This window comes from Sceloporus undulatus, chromosome 2 (assembly GCF_019175285.1).
Source record: "Sceloporus undulatus isolate JIND9_A2432 ecotype Alabama chromosome 2, SceUnd_v1.1, whole genome shotgun sequence".
Taxonomy (NCBI): Eukaryota; Metazoa; Chordata; class Lepidosauria; order Squamata; family Phrynosomatidae; genus Sceloporus; species Sceloporus undulatus.
Genome location: NC_056523.1, coordinates 12,871,487 through 12,882,132, shown reverse-complemented (window position 1 = coordinate 12,882,132; position 10,646 = coordinate 12,871,487). Strand labels below are relative to the sequence as shown.

Sequence of the window (10,646 nt, the reverse complement as noted above, 5' to 3'; positions counted from 1 at the left end):
ATGCCTTTCTTGAGATCCAAGTTGTCTCCCATCTTTTGTGAAGCCACAGACTCCTTTGTTAAGCTGAGAGCACTGAATTTCTAAAGAGGCCTCCATGACTTTGCATCCAGCCATATCTATCTATCTATCTATCTATCTATCTATCTTTCCTGGAATACCCACATGGCCAGAAGGAGGAGGATCCCACCTTCATGAATTTCCCTCCAGAACCATCTGAACTTAGAACAGCCCCTTCTTGACAAAATTCAGTTTGGGACTAACTTCATCTTATTATTTTCCCCCTTTCTTTTCTTCTGTATGATTTTTAACATCTTTGTCTGATGAAGAAGCTAGTGAAGCTTCAAAAGCTTGCAACATGTTTTTATTTGATTGGCCCCATAAAGGTATTGCTGTTCTGTGGATCTTGGATGTTATTGTACTTTTCCACATAGGCAAATATATGTTTTCTGAATAACTGCAGTTAGTTGAAAATATAAGTGATAGCCTCTAATCTGTTCTCTCCTCACCTGAGGAGAGATGAGAGGGGAAACGCGCAAGCTTGAAGTCTGCAAAGACTCATTCCCGTATTGCTGTTCTCTGACTAAATGTAAAGCCCAAGAGCGGGCATCATTTATATACTTTCCCTCTTAGGACTGTTTCTATTTCATCATCCTTTTTTGACCATAGCTTTCACTGCAAATAGAGCATGTTTTTTAGAGCATCTTTCTCTATGTGGGTTCTTCATCTCACGTGGATTTTTTCATGCCTCCTCAAATATGCTTTGCTCCTGAAACTTTTCCCACAGACTGTGCATGGGTGCGGTTTTTCCCCTGTATGGATCCTCTCGTGATGAATCAGATTTGATCTTCGGTTGAAACTTTTACCACAGACTGAACACGTATGTGGCTTCTCTCCGGTGTGGCTTCTCTCATGGGAAGTCAGGCTTGATTTCTGTTTGAAGCTTTTCTCGCAGAGGGAGCAGGAATAGGGTTTCTCGCCTGTGTGGATTCTCCCGTGGATGATCAAGTGCTCCTTACGACTGAACCGTCTGCCACAGACTGCGCACGTGTACGGTTTTTCCTGTGTGTGGATTTTTTGGTGTTCGGTATAGCTTGTTCTGTGTTTGAATCTTTTCCCGCAGACTGGACAAGCGTATGGTTTTTCCCCCGTGTGAATTCTCTCATGGATAACCACCTGCGATTTGTTTCCAAAACATTTCCCACAAATGGGGCAGGAGTACGGTTTCTCCCCTGTGTGGGTTCTCATGTGTCCAAGAAGATTTGCCTTGCAGCTGAAGCACTTGCCACAAACTGAGCATGTAAAAGGCGTTTCTCCAGTATGGATCCTTTCGTGGCTGGTAAGGTTGGATCTCTGCTTGAAGCTTTTACCGCAGAAGGAGCATGTGTAAGGCCGCTCTTCTGTGTGAGTCCTTTCATGGGAAATAAGGTTCGTTCTCCCACTGCACCCTTTCCCGCAGACAGAGCACTTATAAGGAGTCTCTCCTGTATGGACACGTTCATGTCTAATAAGGCTTACTTTGTGAATGAAGCTTTTACCACAAATGGAGCATGTGTAGGTTTTTTCTTGCGTGTGGGTTTTTTCGTGGCTAAGAAGATTTGATCTTTGGTTGAAGCTTTTCCCACAGATGGAGCAGATATATGATTTTTCTTCATTGTGGCTCCTTTCATGGACTGCCAGGTAACTTTTCCAGTTGAAGCTTTTCCCGCAGATGGAGCAAGCATATGGTTTTTCTCCTGTATGGATTCCCTTGTGTCCCAGAAGGCAATCTTTCCGACTGAAGCTTTTTCCACAGATGGAGCATTGATATGGGATCTCTCCTGTATGAATTCTTTCGTGCTGAAGAAGACCAGAGCACTGACTGAAGTTCTTGCCACAGACTGAACATATATATGGTTTCTCTCCCCTGTGAATTCTCTCGTGTCTAATAAGGCTTGCTTTGCGACTAAAACCTTTCTCACAGACTGAACATACGTGTGGTTTTTCTCCTGTGTGGGTGATCATATGTGCAATACGACCAGAGCTCTGACAGAAGCTTTTACCACATACAGAGCACTTATATGGTTTTTCTCCTGTATGAATTCTTTCGTGTCTAATAAGAAGTGCTTTACGACTTAGTTTTTTACCACAGACAGAGCATTGACGCGGCTTTTCACCTGTGTGGGTTCTTTCGTGGCTAATAAGATGGGATCTTTGATTGAAGCTTTTCCCACAGACTGGACATATATATGGTTTCTCCCTTGTATGGTTTATCTCATGTCTAATAAGATGTGCCCTCCAAAAGAATTTTTTACCACAAACCAGGCATGCATATAGTTTATCTCCTGTATGGCTTTTTCTGTGGGTCATCAAGTAATATTTCCAAGCAGATCTCTTCTCACCATCTAAGTGTTTGTAAGGCTCTCTTGCTTTCTGAAGTGTTCTTCCAGACTTGTAGATTTTATTTTGAGGTTTGGCATCACTAGTTTCATTTCCCATATAAGATAGAGTCTCTCTTATTTTCTTCCCCAAGGCATTTCCTTGGTGCCTCTTGGCTCTGCCTTCATTCACAGAAACATATGCCTTCTTTGGATATTGAAAAATATTCCCTTTGGCTGTTCCAAAGTATGTATTATTATTTTCTATTTCATTCATGCTTTCCAATGGAAGATAGTCTTTTTCTTTCATATGTCCACAGCCTGTTAAAATAATCAAATAATCATGACACAAGGAATATTCTGACCAAATATTGATGAATTTTGTGATTACTCGCACTAAATCTCTCTGCTACTGCCTCCATCTAAACTACAGATACAGTATTACTGGAATCAGTAGGATATTCAAGGGATCCCAGTCCAAATATAGTTTGACTGGTTATTCTGTTTCCACAGAAGTAGTGATCACTTGAAGACAAATAGGGGTTGCCCTATACCAACAACCAGTATGGTGTAGTGGTTTGGGTGTTGGACTAGGGCTCTAAGGGATCAGGTTTTGAATACCCTTCAGCCATGGAAACCCACTTGGTACTTTGGGCAACTCACACTTTCTCAGCCTGAATAGAAAGCAGTCACAAACTGCCTCTGAAAAAATCTTGCTACAAAACCCCTTATAGAGTCGTCATTTGTTAGGGTTGGCTTGAAGGCACATAACAACAAGGGGGTGCCCTAGATAAGGTGAAAGGGTGAGCATCACACACGTTTGATGCATTATATCCAATGTAGACTAGAATTTTCCAAATTATATGTAGACTAGATCTCCCAAATGATAAATGGTTACTCTAAGCCAGGGCTTCCCAATAATTCTTCTTTCATATGTCCATGGCCTGTTTAAATAAACAAATAATTATGACACATGGAATACTCTGACCAAATATTCCCAACTTTTTTGACTTGTGGAGCCCTTATTTCTATGGCGGAGCCCCTAAGAGGCCTGCCCTATGCCTTACAAGTTAATAGTATTTAGGAGTATATATAAAAATATATTCTTATTCTTTAATTTCATTCAATTTTTATTTATTTCATTTTCCTGGGGTGGCCACAGAGCACCTGGGAAGTGCACATGAAGCCCTAAGGGCTCCTCAGAGCACAGGTTGGGAACCCCAGCTCTAAGCACTACATCACACTGGCTCTCTAACATGTTTCAATAAATTTAATCTGCCCACTGTAGTCAGGCCTATACAGTTGGCCTTCCTCATTAGCAGCTTTAACTTTTGTGGATCGGATTATTCATGAATTTGATTAATATGTTTTATCTAGGAATCTCTAGATCCTCCAGCATGACTCTCCCAAAAGCTGACCACAGAATCACACTGGAGGAACTAGAGATTCCTAGAGTAAAACACATCTCTAGGCATATGTAGGTCTTCCAGTGCAATTCTCTGGTCAATTTCTACCAGATGTTGGCCACAGAATTGCACTGGAGGACCAAGAGATTCCTAGAGAGGTGTTCTCCTAGGTAAAAAAAGAGTTTTTTATTTGCAGTTGTTCCCCCCCGCCCCCCCCTGCCACTTTCATTTGTGCCCCTAACCTCAGCAAATGTGGGGGACTCTTTCCTAAGACCAATGGTCTAAATCAGTGATGTCCAAACTCTGACCCTCTGGACTTCAGCTCTCAGAATCCCAGACCATTAGCCAAGATGGCTGAGGCTTCTGGGAGCTAAAGTCCAAAACACCTGGAGGGCCAGAGTTTGGACATCGCTGGTCTAAATAATTACTAGCCCCACCAACAACAAAGCTACTGAATCAACATGGTATATCTCAGTGTTGACTTATTCAGCAATTGATTCAATGGTCTGTTCTAATTAGAAAAGGGTTTTTTTTTGCTATTGGAACACAATACACAAATGACCTGGAAAGAAACTGTTTCTGTGATATGTATGCATCCCTTACCCAACTGGAAGCCTGAGACAGCTGCACCTTCCTCATCACCCTGAAAATCTGGGTCCCATGTCTCCTCTTTTACTTCAAGTTTTATTATTACACCTGGAAACTCTTTTTTAAAAAAACATAAATAGAGAAGAAAAGGAAGAGGAGGTTAGAGATAACTTTGTTCCACAGGGTTATTTTGCCTCTCTCTGAATACTAATACAGTTGGTTCTCTGTTTCCATGGATGCTTTATCATAGATTCAAGCTTTTAAATATTTTAAAAATATATAAAAATATATAAATTCTTGATTTGCCACTTTATACACCATTTTACTATGCCATTGTATTTAATGTGATTTGAGCATCCACAGATTTTGGTATCCATTGGTGGTCCTGGAACCAAACCACAGTGGATACAAAGGTTCATTGTATCGAAGTCACAGAAAGTCAGATTAGGCAGTACAGAGCAAGATGGATCCACAATTTGACCTATCATAAGACAGCCTCCCCTGTTCCCTGGATGCCCATAGAACAAAATTAGGAGTGGCCATGAGAAATTATGTCTGTGTTAAAAATCTGGATCAAAACCTGAATCTGATCTCCCACATTAGATGTGCTGTTGTCTCACCTAACTGATCGGCAGTGATATTCACACGGTCTTCATATCCTGTGTGATCCAGAATCCAAGGAGCTTCTTCCCATTCTTGTTTGATTTTCATGTTAGCATATCCTGCATTAAAAATAAAAACCAAAAAATAAGGTAAAACAGAAGTCACAGGTAATGTTCAGCCAGCATAGGAAAAGCAGCCATACTAGTGGCCCCATCTTTGTTCTCTCTCTACAGCAGGAAAAGACCTTTCTGTGGCCTTCAACAGTTAACTAACTGTTGCAGAAAGTCTTTTTTAAAAACAATGTTTATTGAGATTATAAAATACAGAACTAAAGGCATTCTAAAACATAAAACACACACAAAAAAGAAAAAAAACATTAAAATACATCCCTACAAACCTTCCCCTCCACCCACCCTCCATCCCTACTAAAAATAAAAATAAAAGACTTCCCACTTCTCTCTGGATATCTTAGTACTTATACTAAAGTCCCCTCTAAAGTTAATAAAAAACAAAAATAGTTTTCTTTAATATTATCTTCACTAAGCTACATTTCTTTCTGCTACATATTAACATGGAAAAACCGAACTTTACCAATTATAGCTCAAAAACCTAAAATAATAACCTCTCCTTTTTGTTTTACATAGTCTATAAAAGGTCCCCATGTAAGACTTCCAGTGTATTCTTGCTAATTAAATGATTAGAAAGATAATTTATCAATTTCTGTGATTTTCAACAATTTCTCTAACCATTCCACACAATCTGCTAAAGTATCTTTTTTCTAATATCCAACAAATACCACTCTCGCTGCTGTTACCATGTATCTAATTAAATCATTGCACTTCCTTTCCTTTTATCTTCTAAACTATCATATTTAGCAGGTATAACTCCGCTGTCACCTGTAATCTAAATCTCAAGATTATCTGTTGAAGAAAGTCTTTTAATTAGGGTGTGTTGTATTGTATTTTTTAATCATTAGTACTATATTTGAATGGCCTTTTGAAAACTGTTTTAATTTAATGTGAAGTCAAAGGCTTTCATGGCTGGCATCTATAGTTTTTTGTGGGTTTTTCGGGCTATGTGGCCATGTTCTAGAAGGGTTTATTCCTGGATGCCAGCCACAGATGCTGGTGAAACGTCATGAATAAACCCTTTTAGAAAATGGGCACATAGGCTGAAAAACTCACAAATAACTACTTACTGATAATAATAGATAGTTTTGTCATAAATTTGTTGCCATGTCAGTGGATCAGGCCCAGGTCCTTTTCTGTATTAAAATGGGAGAAAAGCCTTCTAGTTTAAGAACTATTAATGCTTGATCATATTGGTTCACGCTCTACAAAGCCAGGAAGATCTCAAGCTACTACTGATCAGCTCAACTGGTAACCCCATTACCAGCAGTGGACATCTGCACAAAGGGTACAAGCCATTGTTTCAAGCTGTGTTTGCTTGGTGGGACACATTTTGGCATGCCCAAAGTAGTGCAATGTCACTTCCAGCTTCTTTTTTTGTTGACTTTTTGAGGCTTGTGATTTGGGGAGGTTTAGGGGGCTTTGGAGGGACGAGAAAAAAAAAACTGCTATGGTTTCAGACCAAAAAAAAGTTGTGGCTTTAGGATAAAAAATTGCCTGGAAAAACTGCCCTGGAAAAAAAACTCAAACAATTTTTCTTTTAGTCTATGGCTTTTGTGGTTTCAGTAGATTTGGAGCGGATTTAGGGCAAAAAAAATTGGCTGTTAATTTCCCTGATTTTTTAATTTTTATTTATTTAGTTTTGGGGGGGGGTTTCAGGAGCCAGAGCTGTGGGTCCACAAGGTCTGCATGAACCCACAGGCCACACTTTGCCTATCCCTTCATAGACAGCTCTTGTAACCTGGTTTAATTCAAGGCAACTCCCTAAATATAGCAAAATCCACCTCCTCCAATCACCTTGTAAAGTTTTGGCTATAAGAGGTTGGATTTTATCGCTTGCCTTCCACAATAATATGTTACCATCATGGTTGCTGCTGGGTTTTGCTTAATAACCCTTGGTCTCTCCATTAGTTTATGATGTCGCTCGCTACATTTTTTACCTTTTGTTGGTACCCTCCGTGGTTATTCATTCTTTTTCACCTATCTCTGTTTTTGTCATATTATATTTTCTTTCTTACTGCTGCCTTTGTAGGTGGGTGAGTAAGCTGCCTTGAATTATGTAAATCATAGAAAGTAAATCATAGAATCATAGAGTTGGAAGAGACCGCAAGGGCCATCCAGTCCAACCCCCTGCCATGCAGGAATCCAAATCAAATCATCTCCGACAGATGGCCATCCAGCCTCTGCTTAAAGACCTCCAAGGAAGGAGACTCCACTACACTCCGAGGGAGTTTGTTCCACTGTCTGACAGTCCTTACTGTCAGGAAGTTCTTCCTAATGTTGAGATGGAATCTCTTTTCTTGTAGCTTGTGAGAAACATCAGGGTATAATATGAGACACTGAATTCCTAAACATCCTTTGGGCCTCAAGTGTTACCCCTCACCTGAGCTGGTGCCTGGGAAAGACCAATTGTCTGTACAATTCTGGTGACTCCGGACCCATTGCTCCTCTTCTTGCTCCAGTTTTATGATCACATCAGGAAATTCTGTTCACCATAGAGGCATAAGAAGATGGTAAGGAAGCAAACAGGACCATGCAGGAGAGAGGAAGAGCCAAATTTACACCACTATTTAATGCATAGGACCATAGAGCTGGAAGAGATCTCAAGGACTATCCAGTTCAACCCTCTGCCATGCAGAAATACACAAACACTCTGGACAGATGGCCATTCACCCTCTGTTAAAAAACCTCCAAAGAAGTACATTCTACCACTCTCTGAAGGACTGTGTTCCACTGTCGAACAGCTCTTGCTGTCAGGGAGTTCCTCCTAATGTTGAGGTAGAATCTCTTTTCCTGTAGTTCAAATCTATTGCTCTGTGTTCTGTTCTCTGGAGCAACAGAAAACAAGCTTGCTCCATCCTCAATATGACACCCCTTCAAATATTTAAGCAGGGCTATCATATCACCTCTTAATCTTCTCTTCTCCAGTCTAAACATACCCAGCTCCCTAAGCTGCTCTTCACAGGCCACAGTTTTTAGACCCTTCACCATTTTGGTCACCCTCCTCTGGACACGCTCCAGCTTGTCCACATCCTTTTTCAACTGTGGTGCTCCATATTGCCTCCATATTGACCAGATTCCTTCCCTTACCTGAGTCAGGCTCTGGTAAAACCTCCTTTTCCATGACTGATGGACCTGGAACCCATGGGTCTTCCTCTTGTTCGAGCTGGGAGATCAAACTGGGTTTGACCGCTGAAAATCCTGCTCAGGCAGAAAACAAATAGTGGATGGAATTCAGGTTCTGAAGCATGAACAAATAAGAGTCACTCCACCAGCTTCATTTCAGGGATGGGGAATGTTCCTCCCTGATGATTGTGGATTGCAATCTCAATCAGCTCTAGCTAGCCTAGCTAATGGTGAGAAATCATGGGGTTTATAGTAGAACAACATTAAGATGACCACTCATTCATATTCCTTGCTGTAAGGAGCTTACAAAGGCTGCTGCCACACTGCAGAATTAATGGCAGTTTGACACTGCTTTAACTGCCATGGTTCAAAGCTATGGAATCCTGGGATTTGTAGTTTGTTGTAGCACCAGAGCTCTCTCACTGGGAAGGCTGAATATCTCACAAAACTACAAATCCCAGAATTCCATAGCAGTGAGCCATGGCAGATAAAGTTGTGTGAAACTGTATTAACTCTGCAGTGTAAATGCAGCCTAACTCTACCATTAACCACCTCAGGAAATTCATGATTGATGTCCTGAGAAGGCAATTTAGTCATTTAATTCACTATCTATTGTATTTCTTTTTACTACCAGGAAAGGAAGAAGACATTTATATGATTTTTATGTCTAAGGTACTAATATAACATGTCTGGTCTTGGTGCTAAGGAACCTGAGTTGGGTAAATACAGGCTTGCATTAGCTATTTTAGCTCAGGCAGAAAATGTCTTGGGATAATCAAGTCCCTCTGAGTATAATTACAATACTGTACACTCATCCCTCCACATTCACTGGGGCTAGGGGCACAGGACCCCCGTGAATGGTAAAAACCGCAAATAACAAAATCATTATGTTTTTACCTGAGAGAATGCCTCTCTGGGAATCTCTAGGTCTTCCAGTCCAACTCTGTGGTCAACATCTGCCAGACATTCACCATAGACTTGCGCTGGAGATGCTACAAATGCCTAGAAAAGTGTTCTCTCTAGGAATCTCTAGGTCCTTCAGTGCAACTTTTGGTTAAGGTTGACCATAGACTTGTGCTGGAGGACCTAGATATTTCTAGAGAGAACTCATTAATAAAATCTGTGAATAATCAAAGCCACAAAAGTCAAAGCTGCAAATGTGGAGGGATGAGTGCATTTATTAATATACCACCTTTCCTCCCATTTGGGACTCAAAGCAGCTTATAACAGATGCAAAACATAGTCAAAAACTCACAAAGTACAAAAGCTCAGAAGTGATTATACAGGTTCGAACCCCATAATAGGTTTGCCTTAGGGTCACCATAATGTAGAAATGATTTGGAGGCACACAAGAACAAGAACCAAGTTCTTAGGGGCCATGTTCCAGTGTTGGTGGGGCCAAATACAAAAGGAATAAGACCAAAAAGACCAACTTATTTAATGGAAAGCTCCTACTTCCAACAATAAAGCTACAGAAGAGGTATTTCAAACTGTTAAGATGAGTGAAAACCCTGTACTAAAGCTGGGAAACAACCACAGAGTGGTATTGTGATTGTAGGAAGAGGCATGCCCATTTGGGAAAGCCCAGAAGGCTGGATTCAACCACAAAACATCAGGTTCCCCACCTTGGCTTGAAATAAATACAGTGGGACCTTGTTATCCTCTGGGATTTGGTTCCAGGATCCCCTGTGAATAATAAAATCCATGGATGCTCAAGCCCCATGAACTATAATGGCAGAGCAAAATGGTGTCTGTTATATAAAATGAAAAATCAAGGCTTGCTATTCAGAATTTATACTTTCAAAGAATATTTTCAAGCCATGGATGCTTGAATCCATGGATAAAAAAAATCAGTGGATAAGGAGGGCTGACTGTACATGAAAAGCAGCAGGGAAGAAAGAAGGTGCTTACCTAATGAGGCCACCTTTTCATAATTTTCTTGCATGACGTCCCGGTATAAGGCCTTTTCTCTTGGATTCAGCAGAGCCCACTGTTCCTCAGTGAAATACACAGCAACATCCTCAAAATCCACACTGCCCACCTAAGAAAGAAAAGGAACACCGAGGGGAAACATGTGGTGCAAATTCAATGAGCGCTTGGTATCCACTGAGATTTGGTTCCAGGATCCTCTTGTGGATATAAAAATCCATGGATCATAGAATCATAGAGTTGGAAGAGACCGCAAGGGCCATCCAGTCCAACCTCCTGCCATGCAGGAAATCCAAATCAAAGCATCCCCGACAGATGGCCATCCAGCCTCCATTTAAAGACCTCCAAAGAGGGAGACTCCACTACACTCCGAAGAAGGAGTGTGTTCCACTGTCGAACAGCCCTTACTGTCAGGAAGTTCCTCCTAATGTTGAGGTGCCCAAGTCCCACTATATACAATGACACTGGCCTGTTACAGACAGCCAAAATAAAGCTGCTTCGAGTCACAGTGG

The 10,646-nt window shown here is 41.0% G+C and overlaps 1 protein-coding gene across 1 annotated transcript in view; it reads right to left on the bottom strand.

Annotated features, from left to right (window-relative positions):
* Window positions 1–328: 328 nt before the first annotated feature.
* The window catches only part of LOC121921833 (zinc finger protein 569-like), a 13,631-nt gene continuing 3,313 nt past the window's right edge, over window positions 329–10,646 (bottom strand). Inside the window, exons 3-8 of the mRNA XM_042450437.1 lie at window positions 10,117–10,246; window positions 8,170–8,280; window positions 7,463–7,564; window positions 4,969–5,070; window positions 4,364–4,465; window positions 329–2,675 (exon numbers count right to left, since the gene is read on the bottom strand). Coding sequence (XP_042306371.1) covers window positions 721–2,675; window positions 4,364–4,465; window positions 4,969–5,070; window positions 7,463–7,564; window positions 8,170–8,280; window positions 10,117–10,246 — 2,502 coding nt within the window. The 3' untranslated portion in view covers window positions 329–720. The remainder of the gene's footprint in view (window positions 2,676–4,363; window positions 4,466–4,968; window positions 5,071–7,462; window positions 7,565–8,169; window positions 8,281–10,116; window positions 10,247–10,646) is intronic.